The 23,739-nt window shown below is 54.3% G+C and overlaps 9 protein-coding genes across 9 annotated transcripts; 4 read left to right on the top strand and 5 right to left on the bottom strand.

Moving 5' to 3' along the window:
- Positions 1-93: 93 nt before the first annotated feature.
- On the bottom strand, positions 94-1,444 carry NECHADRAFT_31691 (uncharacterized protein; the record flags this gene model as incomplete). Its single annotated transcript, XM_003053548.1, has 2 exons — positions 94-128; positions 181-1,444. The coding sequence occupies 2 exons, from the start codon at positions 1,442-1,444 to the stop codon at positions 94-96; spliced, it is 1,299 nt and encodes a 432-aa protein (XP_003053594.1).
- Positions 1,445-2,878: 1,434 nt separating this feature from the next.
- On the top strand, positions 2,879-5,297 carry NECHADRAFT_90133 (uncharacterized protein; the record flags this gene model as incomplete). Its single annotated transcript, XM_003054264.1, has 3 exons — positions 2,879-3,310; positions 3,361-4,962; positions 5,016-5,297. The coding sequence occupies 3 exons, from the start codon at positions 2,879-2,881 to the stop codon at positions 5,295-5,297; spliced, it is 2,316 nt and encodes a 771-aa protein (XP_003054310.1).
- Positions 5,298-5,922: 625 nt separating this feature from the next.
- NECHADRAFT_74897 (uncharacterized protein) lies at positions 5,923-7,683 on the top strand (the record flags this gene model as incomplete). Its single annotated transcript, XM_003054263.1, has 3 exons — positions 5,923-6,105; positions 6,162-6,902; positions 6,955-7,683. The coding sequence occupies 3 exons, from the start codon at positions 5,923-5,925 to the stop codon at positions 7,681-7,683; spliced, it is 1,653 nt and encodes a 550-aa protein (XP_003054309.1).
- A 186-nt stretch (positions 7,684-7,869) lies between these two features.
- On the bottom strand, positions 7,870-11,032 carry NECHADRAFT_31306 (uncharacterized protein; the record flags this gene model as incomplete). The annotated part of the gene is made up of 3 exons (XM_003053547.1): positions 7,870-9,728; positions 9,782-10,654; positions 10,702-11,032. The coding sequence occupies 3 exons, from the start codon at positions 11,030-11,032 to the stop codon at positions 7,870-7,872; spliced, it is 3,063 nt and encodes a 1,020-aa protein (XP_003053593.1).
- A 338-nt stretch (positions 11,033-11,370) lies between these two features.
- Positions 11,371-12,306, top strand: NECHADRAFT_102375 (uncharacterized protein). Its single transcript, XM_003054262.1, has 3 exons — positions 11,371-11,487; positions 11,565-11,805; positions 11,866-12,306. Exons 1-3 carry the CDS (start codon positions 11,376-11,378, stop codon positions 12,104-12,106), a joined length of 594 nt encoding a protein of 197 aa, XP_003054308.1. The 5' UTR covers positions 11,371-11,375; the 3' UTR covers positions 12,107-12,306.
- NECHADRAFT_74894 (uncharacterized protein) lies at positions 12,276-13,571 on the bottom strand (the record flags this gene model as incomplete). The annotated part of the gene is made up of 1 exon (XM_003053546.1): positions 12,276-13,571. The coding sequence occupies one exon, from the start codon at positions 13,569-13,571 to the stop codon at positions 12,276-12,278; it is 1,296 nt and encodes a 431-aa protein (XP_003053592.1).
- Positions 13,572-14,204: 633 nt separating this feature from the next.
- Positions 14,205-16,658, bottom strand: NECHADRAFT_31563 (uncharacterized protein; the record flags this gene model as incomplete). The annotated part of the gene is made up of 2 exons (XM_003053545.1): positions 14,205-15,401; positions 15,450-16,658. The coding sequence occupies 2 exons, from the start codon at positions 16,656-16,658 to the stop codon at positions 14,205-14,207; spliced, it is 2,406 nt and encodes an 801-aa protein (XP_003053591.1).
- A 395-nt stretch (positions 16,659-17,053) lies between these two features.
- On the bottom strand, positions 17,054-20,430 carry NECHADRAFT_90128 (uncharacterized protein; the record flags this gene model as incomplete). The annotated part of the gene is made up of 4 exons (XM_003053544.1): positions 17,054-17,592; positions 17,641-18,972; positions 19,024-20,197; positions 20,263-20,430. The coding sequence occupies 4 exons, from the start codon at positions 20,428-20,430 to the stop codon at positions 17,054-17,056; spliced, it is 3,213 nt and encodes a 1,070-aa protein (XP_003053590.1).
- A 1,306-nt stretch (positions 20,431-21,736) lies between these two features.
- NECHADRAFT_90127 (uncharacterized protein) lies at positions 21,737-23,665 on the top strand (the record flags this gene model as incomplete). The annotated part of the gene is made up of 3 exons (XM_003054261.1): positions 21,737-22,000; positions 22,052-22,396; positions 22,487-23,665. 3 exons carry the CDS (start codon positions 21,737-21,739, stop codon positions 23,663-23,665), a joined length of 1,788 nt encoding a protein of 595 aa, XP_003054307.1.
- Between the last annotated feature and the right edge of the window lie 74 nt (positions 23,666-23,739).

Here is a 23,739-nt window from a genome sequence, read left to right as displayed (position 1 = left end):
ATGAAAGCACGAATAGAGACAAGGGGGTTGCTTGAGGACTACCAAACAGCGTGTCAAAGTTCAACCCTTCCTCATCCCACTGCGCTTGAGCGTCTAGCCCATGAATGTACAGACGGGCAATCGGTATTCTGGGAAATAATGTCAGCATGGCTCGGAGAAACAAGTGGTTGGGTGTCTTACTGTCGAGTGTCCAGTACCGTCGCCTCACGCCCTCCCATTCTCCCTTGCCGGCCTGGTCTAGGCCAGCCATGTCGACGTCACTCTCCTCCCAATCGACGTCAAGGCCGGCATCGGCGCACTGCATTTCGACCACCTTGGTGTAGACGTCGTAGCATATCTTTCTGTCGGCGCCGAGTCCATTGAAGAAGCTGAACTTGCCCTCCTGGTCCATGATACCGATGATACACTCGGTGAAGAAGTGACGTAGCTGGGAGTAATCCTCGCCAAAAGTGTCAAAGTAGATGGCATCGTAGACCTCGCCCTCCTCGAGCAGCTTAGGTACCACATCCTGCCACTTGCCCTTGTACACCTTGAAGGCGCCCTCTTCAGGCCCGCTCTTCTCCCATTCGGGGCCGAACTTGGAGCCTGGCTGGGCGAGGTGCTCAAGGACGGAGGGGTGGGCCTCGATGATATGGTGGCGCGAGGGCTTGAGGTCGGCAAACATGCCATCGATGATGCCCATGCCGAAGCCAATGTTGAGGATACGCTTGCCAGGGGCCGAGTCGGGGACTAGGGCGGCGACGGAGCGGCGCATGATGTCCGTCTCCCAGGCCATCATGACACCGTTCAGGTCCGAGTCGACGAGCTTGGCATCGTCATATACCAGCTTGGAACTGAGGTATTCTTCGCTCGTGACGGGCTTCTCCTTTGCATCGGGGGGCACGAATTTGGCCTCTTCGGGTGCGGCGACGACTTCTTCGGTGGATACGAGTTGGGGGGCTTCGTCTTCGTTCTCCTCTATCTCCATCTCGTCGCCGTCTTCTGAGCCAGAGTCCAGCTGCTCGTAGTCACCGCCCATCAAGGCAAAGAGAAGTTCTGCGCGAACTCCTGCCTCGACGCATAGATTGTATAGGGTCTTGCGGCCGAGTCGGAGGGCGACGCAGCCGGGGGTCTCGTTGTTGCTATCGACATCGTTCCAGATGGCGCCGTTGAGGAATAGATCCTGGATAACCTCCTTGGCCTCCTCAACACAACCATCCTCCTCTTGATCAGCGCTATCGTCCTCGGGAGAGGCTGGCCCGCAGGCGCGGATAGCTGCATGTAGAGGCGTCTCGCCTGTCTTGATATCCTGAGCGTTGGCCTTGCCGGTGGTTCGCAGGAGAGCCTTCAGACCGCTCCGATCGTGGCCCCATGCGTGATATAGGACTTCCCGGATCTCATCTGGGCAATCCGAGGAGATGCGCGCAGGCATAGAGTCGTCGATCTTCGCTGTCGGTGTTGTCATGATGGGCTGTGGAGGGGCGCACACACAAAATGTGTCGTGGGGTTGTAAGAGGGGCACACGAAATCGATCTCGGGTATCGGCCGCTCGAGGACGGGTATCAATGCTACCACCAGTAAATCAGACAAGGGTGAATGATATGACAAGGGCAATCGGAGCGGCACCTACCGAAGGGAGCGTCAAACCGCGGCTCTACCGAGTCCGAAAAGAGGACAAAGAAAAAAAAAATAACATAAAAAATTATTCGGCCGGAGCTAGGGTTGGCCGATGCGCTGGACAACGCAGGAAATATCGAATTCTCTACCGAGAGGCATCCACTCTGCCCCGCTCCGAAGCCTGCCCGGGGGCCCGTCGGGGGGCCGGTTCCACTGCAGCAGCTCGGTGGCCGGATAGGATGCCGACAGGGTTTGGCTTACCGTGGTTGCATCACATTTCAATTGCTTGCATTTGCTTTGCTTTGCTAGCGCAGTTGCGGTAGGAGAACCAACAGGCACCCTGGATGGTCGAGGCCATTCCTTGGAAGTGAGGCTGGGCTAATTATCCAGCTACTGTGGTGACCAGGTATGAAAAGATTGGCGTGCAGCTGGAGCGAGGTCTCTCCTCAGGTCGGTTTCAAGGGAGAAGAGAACGGGGAACGGCCACTAAAAACTCAGTGGACCTCGGGCTCCCTAGCACGACGGCCAGGCTCTTTTACGTATAAGTTTTAGTGCTGGAACTCTACCCATTGGGTTCCTTGCAGTGACGTGCACGTTCCGCATGTGAGCTACGCGATTGGCCAATCCCACGCGAGGTATCTCGAGCTTGTCTCGCCGAACCAAGGGTTAAACGACGAAGCAACAAACTTGACGCTTGAGCAGAAGAAGCGCTAGTGGACAAGCTCCACCCTCTGTGCACGACCTGCCGCGTCTCTCTCTGCTTGGGCGAACGGTCGACAGATCAACAAGCGACTCAAGGGAAACCCGACTTTGACCTGCGCACTACAGGCAAATTGAAAGTACAACAGTACGAGACGTGCCGTACCTGCCGTACCTACCGTCTCATCTGCCCAGTTTGCGCCTCCTCCGCTCGCAACACACACTCCACCAACTTCGCGCGCTGTCTCTGGCTTTTTTCCCTCTCTTCCTCTTCTACCACACAGGTAAGCATACGAAGACCTGGATACCATCACCATCAGCGCCAGCGCCGCCAATCCATCGATTGACTCGTATGGTCTGGTTGCATCAATTCCCTCTTTCATGAGCTTCTAGGCCTTGATTTAACATCACCTCTCGCGTCCGCTATCCGTCACATCACATCACATCCATCTCCTGGGTGTCGACTCCAACTTCGTTCAATGCGCTCATGCTGATCGTCCAGGACCTCAAAACCCGTTCCAAGACTTGGACAAGCACCCGCTCGGGCAAACGCACCCCCACGGTCCGGCCCGGCGTCGTCGTCATGAAGTTCGGCGAGCAGCTCCGTTCCAGCGTCATCCACGAGTACCAATGGTACTACATTGACTACGATGGACTGAAGGACGAGCTTAAGCATCCTACAGGTCCTATCAAGCTTGGGTCCAAGGGGCCTGAGTGGACTGAGGATGACGAGACGCGCTTCGTCGGCAAGCTCGAGGCCGAGCTCGAAAAGGTCCATACAAAGCAGCAGGTCAAGGCTATGGAGATCTCGCGCCGTATCGCTGTTAGCGAGCGCGAGGTCAGGGAGGTGGTCAATCGCTTGAACGAGCGCGGCCTCGACGAGAACGGCCCCAGCGAGGAGGAGTTCATGCTTCTCGAGGAGGATCTCAGTGATATTATCGCAGATGTCCACGATCTCGCCAAGTTTGTCCAGCTCAACTATACGGGATTCTACAAGATCATCAAGAAGCACGACGTAAGCTGCCCATGTTAAACGTGCCAATCGAGCTCTTCTAATGGTTACAGAAATTGACCGGATGGCACCTGCGCCCCGTCTTCGATACCCGACTCAAGGCGAAGCCTTTCTACAAGGAAAACTACGATGCGTCCGTCATTAAGCTGTCGAAGCTCTACGATCTTGTCCGAACGCGAGGCAACCCTGTCAAGGGTGACAGCGCCGCTGGTGGTGGCCAAGCCAACTTTATCCGACAGACGACCAAATACTGGGTTCACCCCGACAATGTGACGGAGCTGAAGCTCATCATCCTCAAGCACTTGCCCGTCCTTGTCTTCAACGCCAACAAGGACTTTGACCCCGAGGATTCGGCAATTACCTCGATCTACTACGACAACCCCGAGACCTGGGACTTGTACGAGGGCCGATTGAAGAAGACTGAGGGTGCCGAGGCGATTCGTCTGAGATGGTACGGAGGAATGAAGACCGAGACCATCTTTGTGGAACGCAAGACGCATCGTGAGGATTGGACTGGCGAGAAGTCGGTCAAGGCACGATTCGCAACCAAGGAGAAAAATATCAATGCGTACATGAGGGGAGAGCTGCTCCCTGCTGCCATCTTTGAGAAGGCGCGCAAGGAGGGCAAGAAGTCTGAAAAGGCTATTGCTGAGGATGAGCGACTGGCCTCGGAGATCCAGTACTCGGTGCTCAAGAAGGGTTATAAGCCTGTCTGCCGATCCTTCTACAACCGCACAGCTTTCCAGCTCCCCGCCGATGCCCGAGTGCGAATCTCGCTCGACACGGAGCTCACCATGGTCCGAGAGGATAACCTGGATGGGCGCACTCGATCTGGAGATAACTGGAGGCGCATGGATATTGGTATTGATTATCCCTTCTCACAGCTGCCCCCTGAGGACATTGTGCGATTCCCCTATGCCGTTCTGGAGGTCAAGCTCCAGACTCAGGCTGGACAGGAGCCCCCTGAGTGGGTTCGCCAATTGATCTCTTCTCACCTGGTGGAAGCCGTTCCCAAGTTCTCCAAGTTCATCCATGGTACAGCGTGCTTGTTCCCTGACCGGATCAACCTCCTGCCTTTCTGGATGCCTCAGATGGATGTGGACATTCGCAAGCCCGTCAGCCACGACTTTGGTATTCGACGACCCGGCATGTCAGGAACCACGACTACCTCGGATGATGAGGATGATTTGGACTCTGACGATGAGGAGCCGGTACCTTCGGGCCGCAATGGCACCAACGGAGAGTCGAGCGCTCAGGGCGGTAATCGGCGCCGGCCCCTTCCCGCAGATGTCGAGGGCCAGATTGCGGACTTGCCAGCCGACAACGAGGACTATCCCATCTATGATTCGGATGACGAGTACGATGAGAGCTTCGAGCTGGAGCAGGCCAAGAGGATAGGTGGATGGCATTACTACTCAACCCTCATCTCGACCAAGAGCCGAGTTGCCGCCAACCAGGTGGTCTCGGCCCTCAAGTATGCCATCCCGGCGCCTCGAAGCACGCAGGTGCCCCGGAGCGATCGATTGCAGGCACTGTTTGGATCGGCGCAGATTCAGACCAAGAAGTTCAAGGCGCCACACGGAAAGAAGATTTACGTGCCTGTGCGTGTCGAGCCCAAGGTGTACTTTGCGGCCGAGAGGACATTTTTGGGATGGGTAAGTTGGATTTCCGTGATAATCATGTTGACACAGCTAACATGAGTGTGCAGCTTGAGTACTCGATTTATATTGGTACTATTGCTGTGACGTTGCTCAACTTTGGCACACATCCCACGCCAGCACACTTTTGGGTGGCTGGTATCTTTACGCTCCTGGCCATCATGAGTCTCTGCTACTCGGTGGTTACGTACTTGTACCGAAGCAACGCGATAAGAACGCGCAAGGTTGTCAAGTACTATGACCGCTGGGGTCCAAGTGTACTCTGCGTGGCGCTCTTTCTGGGAGTGGTCCTGAACTTTGCATTCGAAGGCAGAGAGAGGAAGATCTGGTAAAGGAAAGGGAGAGTTTCTCCTGTTTGGTTGACAGTTGCACATCATCATTCCGCATGGGGTTGATTGGCGAAAGAAATGGACTCGGTCTTTGGGGCTGCTGTGAGGCGGTAAGCTTGAATTTGTTGCTACAGTAGAGGTGAGGTTAGTTTGGTGGTTAGGAGCTGTCGAGGGTAATATCATTGGCTAGTGCGAGAGTTAAAGTTGCAAAACTATTCAGCTACACGGCATCTTCCATTGTCCCCGACCCTTGATGAACGCCTCAGTGACATGCGTCAGACCAGACACGGCGAAGCTGGTGCTGCTAGTGCCGCGGGAGCTTAGCTGTCAACGCCAAAGACTGCCTTGCCGTTGACGGTCTCTTGGTGAAGGAGGTGTACTAACAAAGCTTCGGTGAGCGGGCTTATTTCAGCTGATTCAGCCTTTTCGGGTCGAGACTTGGTTCTATTTGAATATGCCATCACCAAGGCGTCTGCCCTGTTGCTATCCAGAGTGGGCTGGAGTCCAGGTGACACGATGGCGCCTCTGTACATGGTACACATATAAAGACGGGCTTGACCTCGTGTCTCTGTAGTTGAATTGCCCTCTTAAACCCACCAAAAGACTAGATCAACAAAGGGAAATCATCATGGTCATCCTCAAGACCCAGTCCGAGTTTGGATACGCTCCTCCTCCGCAGACTCCCTACAGCGTCATCACCAACATCCCCGGTTGGGACGTCGCCCAGGCCGTTCGTGACGGTGATCATGGACCTTTGAAGAGGGTCGTTCACATTTATCCTCGGTTTGCACCCACGCACTTTTCGGCACTGGTGAGATACTATACCTTGTTCGATAAATCATGACTCCCTTGACTAATGTGCAACAGCTTGGTCAAGAGATTGCAAAGTGCGTTGGACAAGAGGGAAAAGCTGCTCTCGTCTACCTCAACCCTGCTGTATGGCCATACACGGTCCGACATATTACTCTCGAGAGCCGCGGTAAGCATCGCATGAAGTCTGAGGACGTATCTCTCAGATGCGTCGAGATTGCAGGCCATCGGGTATACACCATCTCTGTCGAACCGCAGTACATGCCCACCATGATGCCCACATGGCAGAACCCGGGCCTGGGCATCTCTATCCGTGGAGCAGAACATCTCCTGAAGGGGGTTGATAGTATCAAGGAAGTTCCTATTGAAAGTGACGTTCTCCCAGCGCCGACGTGGACACCTGAGGGTCCGGCACATCAAGGTATTCGAGAGAGAATCGTTGAACTCCTCCAGCGAGCCCCGTTGGATGCAGACAAGGTCAAGTGCACACCTGAAGATGTGTTTCTGTACCCAACAGGCATGGCAGCCATTTTTCACTCGAGCAATCTCTTGATGGAAAACCGTCCGGGCACCATCGTCGTGCTGGGCATCATCTTTCACAATACCTATCACCACCTCGTCGAGGAGTGTCCTCACGGGTGGAAGCATTTTGGCAAGGTTGACGACCAAGGTCTCTCAGCGATGGAAGAGTGGCTTGAAGAGGAAAGGAAAGCTGCGAGACCTGTCAGCTACGTGTTTGTTGAAATCCCTGGAAATCCTACTCTTGATACCCCTGACATGTACCGTCTGAAGAAACTGGTCAGTTCCGCCCCTTTTCGAGTACAGAGCTAGACAGGACTAACTCGACCAGTCTGAGAAATATGGCTTTGTCCTCATCGTCGACGACACAATCAGCGGCTTCGCCAACATCGACGTCCTACCCCAGTCCGACTTTCTCCTAACATCCCTTACAAAGTCCTTCAGTGGCCAATCCAACGTCATGGGCGGTTCCATCGTTCTTAACCCTCTATCCCCCAAGTACGACGTCTTGAAGCCCTTGTTCAAAGAAACGCACCACAACGAGCTCTTTGCTTCAGATGCGGAGGTTCTGCTGTCCAACTCGCACGACTTCCTAGAGCGTACAAAGATTCTCAACCGTAACGCTTTTGCCATGGCCAAGTTCCTCTACGATGCAAAGAAAACCCCTGGCTCGCCCGTCGTCAACGTACAGTATCCAGGTCTTCTGCCCAACAAGACCGAGTACGACGCTGTCATGCGCCGTGGGACATCCGAGCTCCCTGAGCCAGGCTATGGATGTCTCCTGACGGTCGAGTTCAGCGATGTCGAGTGCGCCATGGCATTTTATCACCGCTGTGGTTTCTATCCAAGCCCTCATCTCGGGGGGCACGTTACAATCATGTTTGCCTACAACATGGTTGTATTTGGAAAAAAGGTCGAAGAGAGGGAGTACATGCGTGGCCTAGGTGTCAAAGAGGAGAGCGTCCGAATTTCGGCTGGTCTTGAGGATGAAGGTGACTTGATTGACACCTTGAAGGATGCTTTGGAGGCGGCTGTCGAGGCCAAGAGAGGATCAAAGTAAACTGTCTGTAACGATTGTCAACTTAATATTGGTATTAAATGAGGATAAGACAACTATCTATCGTACGTAGCCATGCCCAACGCCTGACCCAGCCAGGAGATCCAATCCCACTCCAGCCCCCAAAGCGTCGTCTACATGGTATATCATTTACACATCCCTCATGCCTGCCATTCATCACATGACTCTTTAAGCAACAGACGTAATCCTGCGGACCGTTCTCCTCGCGCCCTCGCCGAGAATCATGATGGCGTTCTCTGCCTCGAGTGCCCTCATGACCTCGTTGAACTCGGACTGCTCAACAGGGACGCTAGCACCCTCGCTCAGTCGGCGGCCAACGTCACCCCATCGTACCGTGTTACCTCCTGCCGTCATCTCGTCCAGAAGATGCAGAAGGGCAGTACGCAGCTCCTCACGACGCTTGCGGTCCGCTGCGCTGGTACCCTCAGTGAGAAGACTCATGTCGATACGACCCTGAGAATCCGTGGCGGCAGTCTTGAGAGCACTCTGGATGAGGCGGTTGGCCTCACGCACATCGTCACGGGTGACAACCTCGGCAAGACGCATCTTTGCGTGCGCCTCGGCAAGACGGATCATACTCTCAAGCTGACGGGTTGTGGCCGTGATTCGCTTGTCAGCAGCGCGGACGTCCTGGCCCAGAGATCGCATGGCCACATAGCATTCAACCAGCTCTTGGGCAGCTTCCTGGGAGATGGTCGGCTGAATCTTGGAACGCGCGTACGAGATGTAGAGGGTGAGGAACTCTACAGGGAGGATGTCGTTACTAGAAGGAGCCGAGTGAGGCTTATCCTCAAGGTAAAGCGAGAGAAGATGCTTAGCGAGACGACGATCATTCTTCTCATCGAAACGGTCCAGAATGAGGTAGACCAGATCGAAACGAGAGAGAAGCGTCGGGGGAAGATCGATATTCTGAGGCACGGGGAGGTCAGGGTTGTAGCGACTGCCAATGGGGTTGGCAGAGGCGAGGATACTGGTTCGCGCGTTGAGCGTAGTAATGATACCAGCCTTGGCGACCGAGACAGTCTGCTGCTCCATGACTTCGTGAAGAACGGATCGCGTGGCATCCGACATCTTATCGAACTCGTCGATACAGCAGACACCACCATCAGACAGGACCAATGCTCCAGACTCGAGGACCAGCTGTCGCGTCTCTGGGTCGCGAGTAACGTACGCAGTAAGACCGACGGCGGAAGATCCCTTACCACTAGTGTAGACACCACGAGGAGCAATCTTGTGAACGTACGAGAGCATCTGCGACTTGGCCGTCGAGGGGTCACCGCAGAGCAAAACGTTGATGTCGCCTCGATACTTGGGGCTACCACCCTTGTGGAACGTCTTGTTGGTGCCGCCAAAGAGTTGTAGAAGAATGCCCTTCTTCATATCGTCCATTTCGTAGATCGAGGGGGCAAGAGACCGAGCAAGGAGCTCGTAAATGTCGTCTCGCTGTGACGTCTGGCGAATCTTCTCCTCATCCTCGGGGCTGATGGTGCGCGTTTCCTCCATCTCATTCTCTCCGTGCTCGGCCTCCTCCTCACCTGCGATGCCCAGAGTTGACGGGTCAGCGCCCATACGCTTCTTGTCAACCTTTTGGATGTGAAGCACATCCACATATGTCTTGTGCACGCTCTTGAGCGCTCGTTGGCGGGGATTCACACGGACGGGGCTGACACGGAAAATGCCTGTGATTTGCACACGGTCACCGGCCTTGCAAAAGTCGACCAGTTCGTTATAGACACAGACTGAGACTGAGTGAGGCGTCTGACCAGCAGGCACCGCGTCAGGGGTCTCCTGAAGCTTGATAACCTGCTTGTCCTCAAACGAACATCGGTTGTGGACGATCAACATCGAGTTCTTGGACTTGCAAATCTCACGAGGGCACTCGGTGGGTTCCCGAATCTTGCCGCGGTCCAGGCCAACATTGACTGAGTGATTGCAGACATTGCAACGGAAGAAGGCATCCTTCATGTCGGGAATAACGGGGGTAGTACGGATGACCAAGCCCTTGATGGAGATGAGGCGATCCATATCTAGTACGTGTGAGTTTAAAGCAAGAGTTAGTGGATAATCAGGGAGAACTCACCAGTTGGGTTGAGATCTCTCAGGTTGATGGTCTTGTCCAAGCCAAACGGCCGAACAACATAAATAGACGACGCCACCTGGTCTTCCAGCGAAGGCTGGTTCTGGTCAGGCTGAGTTCGAGGTGTCGGTGCCTCCTCAGGGTGATCAGAACTAGGGAACACAGGTTCCGAGCTCTGCGCTCCAGGCGTGGTTGGTTGATGACCAGCACTGCTCTGAGAGGGACGAGATCTCATGGTCTCGGCTCGAGCAAGCTCAACCATCATGTCATGTACCGACTGATCAAAGACAGGCACAATTTCCTGGGGGTAGGCCTGGACCTGATGCCACAGTTTTCTGGTAGGAGGATAGAGGTTCAAGTCCGAAATGTCGAGATAGAGTCTTGTCGTACCCAAAAGCACCATGTTCTCGAGCGCCTCCCAGTATGGCTTCGACTCGGCATCAGGGGCCGCCCGGACATCCTCATCAGACACACCATCGCGGTACATTCGGTATTTTTGTGTAAAGTTGCGGAGAAAATCCTTAAAATGGGCGAAAGTGTCGTCAATAGAGACAGTCGTACCCCAGATCAGACTCTGTCCTTGTCCACCGAGGACATCAGCCTCAGAGGTATTGGGATCTCGGTTTGCAAAGGAAGCGGCATCGGATCCATCCACAGGTCCCTCACGCACAACACGGCCAGCATCATCAAGAATAACTCGGCGAGTTGCACGAGGGGTTCGGGCGGCATCCGAGTTAATGTCTCCTCGACGGTGAGGGGCAGGACTACCAATCTGAGAGCTGAGGAATAGGCCACTACCCTCACTTCGAAATTCAGATTGGTGTCGCAGGGATCGCCCAGGACTAGAGCTGGGGTCGTATCGAATAGGTGAGGATCCTATTCAAGTCAGCATTTGAGTTGTCAACCATTGCAAATCATCTTACCTCCAGGGAACGCGGGGGTCGTGGGGTTGGCTCGAGGGGTTCTCTCAGGATCGATATCACTCTGAGTATCCGTCATCTGGCGCAGCGGCGAGCTGGGAATGCCGCTGGGAGCACGAGTGCTCTGACTGTTGGTCATCTGCCTCAATGACGATGATACATCGCCGGGGAGCCCATTCTGGTCACGCCCTGGGGACGAAGACTGGTAGGAGAGGGGACTCGAAGCCTGCTCGGGTTGTCTACCGCGGGGGGTCTCGTTGGCTTCCGAGTTGTTGCGTGTAGTGCGACGAGGGGTCGCTGACTGCGAATTGCGCGTCCTCCGTGGTGACGACATTATGGGTGATGGTTGACGGGTTTGGTCGTCCAAGAGGTAACCTTGTCCTTTGGAGGCGCTGTTGATTTTGCCAAATTGATGGAGAATGTGAGGGGGAGGGGATTGGCAGGGTGACGGACGCGTCCCCTTTTCCAGACGCGTAAAGTACCTAAGTCGAGATACGCGAGATTCTCCAATTAGAAATGACCATGCAGACGGTGTCGAGCTCGGGCCCGGCTAAACTTTGGCCCGACATCCCTCCATCGCATGTAGGTGGCATCGCTGGCATCTGGAGGGGGACCTCCATCCAGCTATTCTGGGTACAAGCCAGCATCGACCTTTTACTCAACAACAAACCGCAATCATGTCTCCCGGAATGACCCTTTTCTCCATCCAGGCCATCCTCATCCTGGGCACCGAGGATGGCTCCCGGATATTCGCAAAGTACTTCCAGCCGCCGCACTCAGCGCCCCACGGTACATTGATCCCCTGAGCTTCAGCCAGCTTGTGTGTAGCTGTTCCCTAGGCGCTGACGACCGAATCTTGAAAACAGGCCCTTCGAGCGCCTCCTCCAACCCCTACCCAGATGTCAAGTCGCAAAAGGCCTTTGAGAAGGGCCTCATTGAGAAGACGGCTAAGCAGACTGGCGATATCATCCTCTACGACAACCGGATCGTGCTGTACAAGATGGAGTCGGACGTCATGATGTACGTCGTCGGTAGCGTCGACGAGAACGAGATTCTTCTGTACAACACCGTCCTCGCCCTGAGGGACTCTCTCCACCTTCTCTTCAAGTCAGTTCCCTCCCTTGTTATGCTGATCATATCGCAGTAGGCTGACCGGCGCAAATGCAGGCAATCTGTCGACAAGCGGACAATCGTCGAAAACTACGACCTCGTTTCCCTCGCCATTGACGAGATCGTCGACGACGGCATCATCCTCGAGACCGACCCCACCATCATCGTTCAGCGCGTGAGCAGAGCTCCCACCCAGGACCTCCCCGTGGGTCGCATCGACCTCAGCGAGCAGGGCGTCAACAACCTGGCGCAGCTAGGAAAGTCGAAACTGGCAGACTGGCTCCGGCAAGGTCTGTAAATGGGGGTTGTTGTTTAGTCTATTGGGATTTTGTCGTTATTCTAGCGCCGCATGCAAACTACAAGAGAGAGAAAAAGACTTGATGCCACCGGTCTGGGCGATAAAGGGATAAGGAGGGAAGGGGGAAATCATTCATACAGGGTGCTGGTGTTCTAATTGATGTCATCATTCATGCTCTAATCTCTGACGCTGCCTTGCGGAGGCGGTTCATGACCGCCGCAGCAATGTCGATTCTATCCTCTATGCCCTCGACGAAGATGGTGTCTGCGCCTTGTCGATCAAACTCCCTGAGAGCCGAGAAGAGGCCCCGAGCGATCCCCTCAGTATCCCTTCCAAGATCAATATCCAGAATCTTGCCAATAGGCTTTTCATTCTCGTCCAATAGATCGCCCTCAACCACATCAAATGGCGAGTCTTGGTCTTGGTCGACTGTTTTCTGTCGTTGAAGGCTGGCGCATCTCAACCCAGCTCCTTGCTTCCACCGTTGAGTACGAATAACTCCAATTTTCCTCATCTTTTTCTCGCCGTTGGTGGCATGGCCATTGACGGCTCCATTCGTCGCAGTCGCCAGCTCAGACGAGGCCACTCCCGTCGCACCCTTGGCGCAACTCGATTCGTAGAGCACCACTCTGGCCTTGGGGCTGTAATGCTTATACTTCATCCCTGGAGCTCGTGGTGCAGCCTTGCCCTCTTCGCTCTGGTCCTTGTATGCTATCACTGCACCCTCCCAGCCAGGGCAGCTTCTCAGCTCATCCAGACCAATACCACCTGGGCGGAGGACAACGGGAGGATCACATAGTCCATCCACCACGGTACTCTCCACACCAACAGCGCACTGCCCTCCGTCTAGAATGAGTTCGATTCTCCCCCTTAGATCGTCCATGACATGCTGCGCCGTGGTTGGGGAGGGTTTGGTGGAGGCGTTGGCTGACGGTGCTGCAAGGGGGACACCGGCGAGCTTGATGAGGGAGAGGGCGAGGGGTGAGGAGGGCATGCGTACACCAAAGGTCTTGAGGCCTGCCGTAACCTCTGGTGCCAGCTTTGTAGGTTGAGGATTCGGTAGCAGGATGGTCAAAGGTCCTGGCCAGAAACGCTCTATCAAGGCCCTGTATCGACTTGGTATAGGATCTTGACCTCCCTCAATCTGGCCGATATACTCGCGCAGCATTTCCAAGTCGCAAACGTGTGAGATGAGAGGGTTATCCGACGGTCGCCCCTTGGCAGAGTAAATCCCCTTGACCGAAGGACTCCGAGTAGCATCCGCTCCAAGACCATAGACAGTCTCAGTAGGAAATGCAACAGGCGTGGGCGTGGTCCTCAACTCGTGGGCTGCCTTCTCCAGGGCTTTGAGGGCACTCTTATCCTCGCACTGAACCTCCCAGTGATCCAACCTTGCAAGTCCCTCGCCTGGCCGGAAGCGACCCAGACTCCCCTTGCTGGAGACCTTGACTATGCGCGTCTCCATGGTGGGCGAGGCCTGCTGTGTCGTGAATTTTGAGGATAGCGCCGATGTAAGTGGTGGCAGACTGGGATGTGACCGTGGGGTGAAAAGCGGCACGACGTTGCGTGCGCTATTGGTGAAATTTCGACGTAAGAAGTAGAGAGCCGTCTTCTCAGGCTGTGAAAAATGGCAAATATGCCGGCGGTGTAAACAGCAGCGGCGGTTGGTTGTGAGGATTCGCGATGGTTGTGCGATGGAAAATTTCATCCTCATGCTCACTCATCATGACGAACTAACGGGACTCGCTCTTTTTTTTGGATGGTTTGACTCATACTCAGACAAACAAAGCCCCAACCAGGCAGCGCCCAAAGGCAAAAGTGAGTGGTGCCTGTGCGCCTGACGCCCCTACAACGGTTATTTAGTGGCCCTCCACTGTTAGGGCGAGTGACCACTCACTCCCGTCCCGCTGTCAACACCATCGGCTTCTATCCTGCATATTGGATGTCATGGATACCATATCCTCATTAATTGTCCGAACCAATGGTCCACTCTAGATTGCCTCAGACTTGTGTGTCCTTTTCATGAAACGTGCTTTTACAGTGCATCAAGTTGTCTATCATCAACGCCGTCCTCCATCGAGACATCATAGAGGCCACTTCACCCCCTGACCAAACTCCTCGCCCTCCTTCTCTCCTCGTCAGTCAGAACCCAGTCAATGCCATCGTCTTCTCCATCCTGCGCCATAATCTCATCCCACTCTTCGTCTTCCATGTTTGCAACCATGAGAAGCTGCAGCACCTTGGAAAACACCTCTCTCACAGCGTAGTCCCCTCTAGAAACGACATCCACCAAGGCGATAAAGTCGCGCTCAATGCGGATCGCACCCAGGGCGTTGGTACGTCCTGCATAACCGAGAACCTTCTTCTCCCATATCTTTGATAGGTAACGTGCTGTGATGTCCAGGAGCTGGCTGTATGTTCCAGGTGTCATCAGCCTTGCAATAGGCTTCATGAGCAGGTCCCAGCCATGTTCGAAGCGCCGGGGTACTTGTTCAATGAGCTCGTCCTCATCCTCGTCGTTCTGCTGGGCTATTTCGGCAAGGTCGTCTTCGGACAGCGTGTAGTCCGCGTCACGGAACGTATCAGTCAACACAGGGCGTAACCTGAGCTTGACAACTTGGTTGAAGAGCACCTGGATGCCCTCGTTAAGAAGCTCGGTCGTCTTTCCGATGAAGGATGTTTGAAGCGTGTGCAAAGCATTGGCGACGAATGTAACGTCCCTCTCAAAGGGGAATGAGTCCTTGAGTGGCCCGTTCTGGACATCACCATTCGGTATTTGACCAGAATCACCTATCCGGCCGGTGATAATGCGTGTAAGATACTCGTTGGCCATGTCCAGACTGTTGATGAGAACAATAAAGTGAATAATCTTCTCCTCGGGTGGGAATCCTCCTTGAACCACTGGCTTGGGGTAAGATTCATCTCGCATCTTGCGCTGAATCATGCCAACAAAGTCAGAACCGAGGACTCGCCCGATAGTTGGTACCACCGAGGCTATGACGTCTCTTTGTGATGTTGAGATGGATTTCTGGATAACAGCGTTTACGATGTACATGACATCGTCGACCGCCAGGATGATGTAGGGAGCGTTGCCGTCAATGTGTCTGTTCAAGCTCAAGGATAGACCGATAGGGTATTCATCCAGTTGAAATGCCTTTTCCACGGATCGGCGGAAGAAAAAGGTAGTCATGACATTGTATGGCGACGTGAGCTTTGTCGAGACTTTTCGATACAGATTTGACTTGATCAAAACATCAGGTATGACGAGCGGCGCATCGTCTGCTGTGTTTGGGTCCTATTACATATGAGTTTGTGTCACAGGGGTCTTGATGGTTCGTCTTACCTTGCATTTGCCAGCAAGGAACCTGGTGTATAATGACCAGCGACCAAGCATCACAGCAATTTCACTTAGTAGGCCGTCAACTTCCTTCATGTTGACGCCCTCGTCTTCGCTCTCTCTGGGGTTGTTGCCCACCCCAATCGCCGGCGAGTTCACCCTCGGCGTACCACCTCGCGGTGGCTGAGGTAGGAAGCTTTGAACAAGGAACGAGAAAGGATAGCTCCTAACATCTGTGAGTTTCCTGTCAATTCCTCTCTCGTCGCTCCATGTGTCGACAATGATGCCTCCTTGGACGTCGGCTTCCATCTGCAGGCGCTCAATAACTCGGACCATCTTTCCAGAGCCATAGTGACGTTCCACGAGCCCTCCGTGGCCTTCGACAATCTGCGCAATGTGCTCAAAGAGTTTCGTCAGGGCGTTGGCGTAGAAGAATCCTTCCTTGCGCTGGCTACCCATGACATCCTTGAGCGTAGCCCGAGCTGTGCCGGCGACACCTTGACACACGTATCGTCCATAGACATCCAGACCAACGTCGGCTCGACCTATCAGTGGGAAGAGCTTGAAGAATCGTGTGACCTTGGTTCCGTCGCTCTCCTCTGCCGCCTTCTCGAACTCTCGTAGGAAGAGACCACACAGACTCTCCTTGGCATCCTCCAGGGTCACCCACGGCGGGTCGGGCACCTCGACGCTCGGTACTATGCTGACAGCAAATGGCCCCTTGACGATCTCATCTGGCACCTTGCTCGCTCTCGACAGGTATCCAGCAGCAGCCTCCCAGTCCTGGGGAGCACCCATGGAGCCAACCACTCCGTTGACGCATGCCTTGAGCTCTGCAACCTGTTCCACCACGCCAAGCGTCTCCTCGACTCTGCTCTTCTCCAGGTCCAACTCTTTGACTTTATCACTCAGTCGGCCTGCTGTGTCCGCCGCAGTTGCCAGCATGTCATTTCCGATGGATCGTGCGGCGATGACCTGCGCACCGAGTCCTGCCCGCAGGAGGTCTAGCCGACCGAGGTCGCGGGAGAGGTCAGCTTGGGAAGCGACGAGAGCATCGAGACGGGACGTTATAGAGGTCTCGCGGGCGTGCAGGGCGGCGAGCGCATCGCGGATGTCAGACTCGGTCGTGGCATTCTGAAGGGACAAGGTGGTGGATTCGACGACGGTGTGATCGTGGTCTGGGCGGTGGGAGAGGCCGTTTGGGAGGCTTGACATTGTCATTGAAGTATTCTATTCGAACGGCGCATCGCTGCCTTGACGTTTAGGACTTTGGTCGAGGCGGAGAAGGGTCGTGGAGCTCCTGGCGCAACTTGGCCCAGGGCGAATATATGGGTAGCTGGCGTTGTTAGTGACACGCAGCAAGTCGACGATGCTCCCCGCAATTAACACCAAGCTCCCTGGAAGCTTACCCTGCACCGAAATGGATGTCTCATGGTTTCAAGGCACACATTGCACTGTGGATTCATTCAAGCATCAATAATTCTTTCCTTTAAAAGTTTGTCGTGTCCAAGATTTCTAAAAGCCTTTACGCCAAAGTCATTTTGAGTTTATACAGTATCTTGGTTACAATTACATCCCGCCTCATCAAACCTTACCCCTGGCCCTGCCCCTTAAACCGCCTGGCTGTATCCGCTGCCAAAACGCCGTTTCCCATACCTAAGATATTTTCGCACCTCATCTGCCCAGAACACCGTGCTGCACAGAATGAATAGTCGTATAAAATCGAAGAATCCGAGGGCTTCCGTCTGGAACGTTTCTTGAAGCCAGGGGAAGTAAATGACAAGCAACTGGCCCGCGATACTGAGAGAGACGGCCCAGTTGAACAGGTTGTTGGAAAAGAGTCCAACCTCACCCCGTAGTACCGACTTGGACTCGGATCGGCAGCTGAGAGCGTTGAACATATCGAAGAAAACGAAGCAAGTAAAGGTCATGGTCGTGTCTCGTCGCGTCACTTGGCCATCCGCCACCATTTCGCGCCGGTAGATGAGCATTGTTCCGATGGTGATAATGGCAGCCGATGTTAGTACGCGTGTGATGAGTGCGCGAGTAAGAACAGGGTCTCCTCGTCTTCGGGGAGGTTTGGTCATGACGTCGGGGTCTACTCTCTCAACACCCAGAGACTGAGCAGGAGGGCCATCCATGATAATGTCTGTTGATGGTTAGCTCCAGCTGTAAACGGGGCCTCACTGCTACTTACTGATCCAGAGAATCTGCATGGCGTTCAAGGGGGACTTGAAGCCGAAGCAGGTGCAGATAAACACAAGAGCCAGACTGGCGGCGCTTGTGCTCAGCTGGAAGGTCAAGAAGTTTTGGATGTTATTGAAGATGCCCTTGCCCTCCTCGATGGCACGAAGGATCGTGGAAAAGTCATCGTCTGTCAGAATCATATCCGCTGCCTCCTTGGCGACATCTGTTCCGTGACGGCCCATAGAGATACCGATATCGGCCTTCTTGAGTGCAGGTGCATCGTTCACTCCGTCTCCAGTCATGGCGACAATATCGCCCCTGGACTGAAGCGCCCTGATGATCTTTAGCTTGTGATCGGGATTTGTGCGCGCAAAAATCGTCGTGTGCTGCATTGCCTGAGCAAGATCCGCCTCGGACATCCTGTCGACTTCATCACCTCGGAGAACAGACTTGACAGTACCCTGGCCACCCATATGGCCGCTGGGAGCCGCAATGTTCATACCAAGCTGCTTGCCGATGGCAAGGGCTGTTGTTTCGGCGTCACCAGTGATCATGATGACCTTGACACCGCCCCGCATCAGCCGCCTGATGGATCGTCCAACTCCGGGTCGGGGAGGATCACGCATGCCAACCAGGCCAGCAAATGTGAGGCCCTTATAGATATCATCCGGGTTGTGAGAGAGAGGACTCTCGCTCCTGTCGAAACCAGGTGTGTTGCGTGGTGCTGACCTGTTCCTCAGTGGTCGTGAGACTGTGCCGCTTGCAAATGCCAATACTCGTAGACCTTGAACAGCCATGGTTTCAGCGGCCTGGAGAGCTTCTTGGCGACGAGTCGAGTCCAAAACAATCTCTCTTCCGTCCTGTTCGAGATATGTGTCGCACGCGGCGAGAACCTTTTCGATAGAACCCTTCATGTAGGCATACTCCTTATCACCTCTCGTCTCCGAGCCAATAGTAACTCCCATCCACTTTCGCTCGGAGCTGAACGGTGTCTCACTCACTCGAGGGCCAATGGATTCTCGAACGTCGTGTTCCTTGAAGCGGTCAAGAAGATCCAACATCGCAACATCAGTAGGCTGGCCAACCCAACGAGTATAGGTGGACACTTGATCTCGCCCAAGAGTTGAAGATAGCACAGCCGTGGCTGCTTGACCATGTTCCGTATACTTCTGAGCAAGTCGCGCATCATTGGCGATATTTCCAATGCGAAGGACTCGTAGAGTAGCCTGGTTGAGGTCTGGGTTGGTATCCATAGCCTCATTATCAGAATCAACTTGAACTGGTTCCTGAGCTCCAAAATACCACATTCGAGTGGTCGTCATGTGGTTCGTGGTTAGAGTTCCTGGTAATACAGTGTCAGTGGTGTTTCAATCGTAAATGAGACTCTTCATACCAGTCTTATCAGTGCAGACGACATTAACAGAGCCCAGTGTTTCAACCTTGGGCATCCTTCGCACGATCGCATTGTGCCTAGCCATGCGATGTACTCCAAGAGCCAAGGTAACCGTCACAATAATTGGTAGACCTTCCGGGATAGCAGCGACAGCCAGTGAGATCGAAATGGTGAAAATTTCAAGGAGATTCTTTCCTTGTAACCAACCGACAACCGAGATGAGACCAATGACCAAGAATGAAGCTTTGCTTAGCTGCGAGCCGAGATCATCCATGGTCAATTGAAGAGGTGAGCGCGGGCTTTCAGTACCAGACACACTGGTCGCAATAGTGCCAAAGTGTGTGTGTCCTCCAGTTGCAAAGACGATACCCTGGCCGTGTCCCGACTTGATCAAAGTTCCCATGTAAGCAATGTTATGAATTCCATCTCCGTGAGAGTCTGCATGCTCATCGGGAGCGAGCGATCCGGGTCGTGGGTGTTGTGCCTTGTCGAAAGCGTAGGAGCCAATACCACGACGACGAGCATCGACTGTAATCCTTACAGGCTCTGTCTCTCCCGTAAGATTCGAAGCATCAATTGTTAAATCCGCAGCCTTGGTAACCCGGATGTCGGCAGGAATGCGATCACCCGTGGTGAAGAGGACAAGATCGCCAGGAACCAGCTGAGAAGCCATAACCTTGGAAGAAGTGGCATCTAGTATATCGCTAATGGGGGTAACAGAGCCGGGAGAAGGCGCCGGCTCTCCGTCATCGGGACGCGGAGGCCAAGTAGGAGTCTTGCCAACAGGGGGTGCCTTGCTCTGACCACGAACGAGATGCGCATGGTTCGGGACAAGGTGGTTGAGAGCCTCAATAGATTTCTCGGATCTATATTCCTGCACAAAACCCACAGTGACCACGATGGTTACGGCGACTGTGATGCTGACGGCATCATCCATATTACCCAGGAGTAGCGAGGTTCCGGCCGATACGAGGAGGAGCAGGATCAGGGGCTCCTGGAACTGCTTGACGAAGCGCAACCATAATGGTTCGGGAGGATCATGCGGAATTTCGTTTGGTCCATAATCGCCTAGTCTAGTTAAAGCTTCGGTTGGTGTAAGGCCATGCGTGAGGGAGGTTCGTAGGTTCGCCGCCGCTTCGCTCGGGGTCATGTAGGAGAACTGGTCGGCCACATTCTGATGACATGTCAGCAACACCATGGAAGCGATTGAGACGACAGAAAATGCCAAGCAAGACTCACTCGTGCATGCGCAGAGGTGGTTCTGACATGGCGGCCTGGCCGCTGTTGACGATCACCATCGCCAGAGTCGGTAAGATCCCCCACAAGCCCAGTAATGGACGGGATATTGGACATTGGTAGAAGGGAGTCATGTCCAGGGCCCTCGCGGCCGGCCCATGGTAGTTGCATGTTGAAAAAGAAGCTTGCGCCGGTGGCTTTGTCACAATCGAATCGAGGAATGCGTCGAATGCATGGGAGATGGGAGACCGGTCTAGGAGTGAATGCGCGAGGTCATGAGGAGGGAGGTTCGGTCTAATGTTGAAATGATTGATCGACGTCAGGATATGCGCCAGGTGGCCACGGACAAGAATCTTCCGATGGCAATTAGAGTCCCGTCGACGAAAAGACTCGCTTCAGCCCCTTTGCCGAAGAAATCTTGACATGAGCAGACGCGGCAACAAAAGAACGAACGTGAGAAGAGGCCAGCGAGGACGGAACGAGAACGCGGATGTGTTGGAAAGCCCCAGAGTTCAAATCCAACATGTCCAGGTGTCTTGTCCTCGATGGAGCGCGGGCCGGGCTAGTACTTTTCCAGACTCGGCAAGGCTGCCAGGGGCTTGCATATCAACCTTGAAAGCTTCAGAGCCGGTGGCGCCCATCTGGTTCATTCCTGGCCAGTAACAGCGAGAGGGAGACTACGTAGCGTTGCCCCGTCGCTGGAGCAGTCAACTTCAGCTTGTCCAGGCTTATAAATGCCAAGGCCAATGATGCTTGCTGTTCAAGCGGGTGAGGGAGTCTACGATTGATCCTTTGAGGCTGATATGACTGCGCCTCGAAGAAATCGGATGAAAGATACCTGGATTATAAGGAACCGTCAGAGATCTGCTATTTTCCAGATATTTTATGAATCATTAATAATTCAAGCTGGTTGAGCATTGAAACTAGAGCCACCTTGGCGATGCTCTGGGGAAACCATCGGAAACTAGTTTATCCGGAACCGAGCCAGGCAAGCGTGATCCGTGCGGGCCTTGCTGAACCACACACCATTTCCCCAGCCACGCCATTTACCGTTGGCGAACGACCAAGGCCACCTCCCCTCTTCAAGGTCAAGGTCCCAATTTCCCTTCCCTAAAATCCGTCGCGACATTCAGCGCACACGCCTCATCGATCTCCGAAGCCATCGCCATCGTCTGAACGTTTGTCGCCGAGCAATCACCTCCATCGCGCGATATAATCCTATTGCTTTATGCCTCTGCGGTGCTCGCGCTGCCGCTTCTGCGCGTAGAGCAATCCTTTCACTGAGCTTGTTTACCGCGCCCAACCATCAAACGCGCCCCCGGTCTTCGTGTTTATCCACACCACTTCCGCTCAACCACCACCCGCCTCCCCCTCCAAACGCATTCGTCATATTTCAACCTCAACTTTTTGGCGCGTTCCTACAGCTACCACTTCTCTTTTCTTGGGCATCGCGTCTGCGTCTGCGCGCGACAGCACCATGTTCTACTCTCATGATTTGCTCCAAAAGAGCGGGCCGCTCGCTCGCGTCTGGCTCTCGGCCAACATTGAACGAAAGCTCTCCAAGAACCATATTCTCCAGTCCAATGTCACGGACAGTGTCGAGGCAATTATCACACCCAACCAGGCGCCGATGGCCCTGCGACTAAGCAGTCAGCTGTTGCTTGGTGTGGTACGAATCTATCAACGAAAGACGCGTTACTTATTGGATGACTGCAATGAAGCCATGATGAAGATCAAGATGGTTAGTTTTCGTCGCCTTCTACTCTCCTAATCGCATGCTAACAATCTCCAGGCTTTCCGATCCACAGGAAACAATGATATGGCTGTTAGCTTGCAGCTGCCCAACCGCGAGGCCCTGACGCTTCCGGATAAGATTACGCCCTACGACAACTTTGAACTGCCCCCACCGCCCGACGCAAATTGGCTCTTGTCGCAAGTGGAAGATGTCTCTACGAGTCAGGTTGGTCGCAAGGGTCGTCCCAGCCAAAGAGATATCAACCTGCAGGAAGAGTACGACAACAGCCAGTTTCTTAATGGTGGCTTTGGCGCAGAGGATGAAATGATGGCAGGTGCCAATACTATCGATCTCGGCTTGGATTTTGGACTGGAAGAAGAGGAAGAAGACCTAACTGCTGAGGTGGAACGTGGTCGTCGGGCCAGTCAAGCCCCATCTATGGAACCCGATTTTGGCGGATCAGAGGTTGAAGGTGTCCAGAAGAGCATAGAGGGCGAAACCTCTCTTGAGCTACACGGGCCTATGATTGTCGACACCGAAGGAGATATTGCCATGGGTGGCGATATGGAGTTTGGTGTCCCCCAGGAAGACCTGACCGAGATGCCCATGATGCACTCTCCTCCTCGCGAGCGCATTTCCGAGTCACCACTCTCCGATATTGACGAGGAGGTCGCCGCTAATCTGGAGGAGGAGTATTCGAGACACCAGATGACGGATCTTTACGAACCCGACCACGAAGCAGAGGAGACTCTTGTCCGACGACCCGCGCAACGCGCCAGGAAGCAGAAAATCCTGACGCCTGACGAGGAGATTGCTCTCTCCAGCAACCACATTAAGCAACAGCAGGCCAACCGAGACAACATTATCAAGGAGGGAGGGTTCCTTCCTCGTGATCCCTTCTTGCTGGCTTTGATGGACATGCAGAAGAGTGGTGGATTTGTCTCATCAATCATGATGGAGGGACGAAGCTCTGCCTGGGCCCCTGAACTACGCGGAATGCTCTCACTGGACGCCGTTCGCGGCTTGAACGAGCTGAAGCGGAAGCGGGATAGCGGAATCGCCGATGTCGAGAGCGATCACGGTGCGTCCAAGTCTCCCCGCCTGGTGCTCGGCGAGGATACGGAAATGGGCTTCGGTGAAGGCGGCCTTGGTGGCGACATGAGTGTGTCTCCTGAAGAGACCCAACTTGAAATCCCCGGTGATGATGGAGGCGTCCCCCCTGAGCACTTGGACGAGGAGGAGCCTGGCACCCCCATGCCTGGCTTTGAAGACACCACTTACCCTCTTGTTCACCCTACTGAGAGCGGTCCTGTGTCGATGGGCACCAAGCACGCCGTTCATGTCCTCCGCGATAGATTTGGCGCCGATGCCGCCGACAGCCCTGGAAAGCGACTTGAGAGAGCGGTTAACTTCCAGACCCTCTGCCCTGAAAAGGTGACCAGCAAGGCTGATGCCACCAAGATGTTCTTTGAGTGCCTGGTGCTCGCAACCAAGGACGCCATCAAGGTTGAGCAGGGCTCGGGACTCGGAGACGATATCCGGATACGGGCCAAGCGAGGTCTTTGGGGAGCCTGGGCCGAGAGGGAGGCTGGCGGCGAGATGGCTCAACAAGACGGAAACGAGCCTGAGCCTGCCGCTGTGGTCGCCCCTGCCGTGGCCGTGTCGGCGTGATATTCTGGATGACGAGATACTTGCTCATTGCGTTATAACGAAGACTTGGACGGGCGGCATGTTTGGTCGTGTAA

Source organism: Fusarium vanettenii (genome assembly GCF_000151355.1).
Source record: "Fusarium vanettenii 77-13-4 chromosome 1 genomic scaffold NECHAsca_1_chr1_3_0, whole genome shotgun sequence".
NCBI lineage: Eukaryota > Fungi > Ascomycota > Sordariomycetes > Hypocreales > Nectriaceae > Fusarium > Fusarium vanettenii.
This window is presented reverse-complemented; position numbering and strand designations above follow the sequence as displayed.

Coding starts and splice junctions, on each gene's coding strand:
- NECHADRAFT_102375 (XM_003054262.1), top strand. CDS start 11,376: ATGTCTCCCGGAATGACCCTTTTCTCCATCCAGGCCATCCTCATCCTG. Junction 11,488..11,564: donor GCCGCACTCAGCGCCCCACG/GTACATTGATCC, acceptor TCTTGAAAACAG/GCCCTTCGAGCGCCTCCTCC. Junction 11,806..11,865: donor TCTCTCCACCTTCTCTTCAA/GTCAGTTCCCTC, acceptor GCGCAAATGCAG/GCAATCTGTCGACAAGCGGA.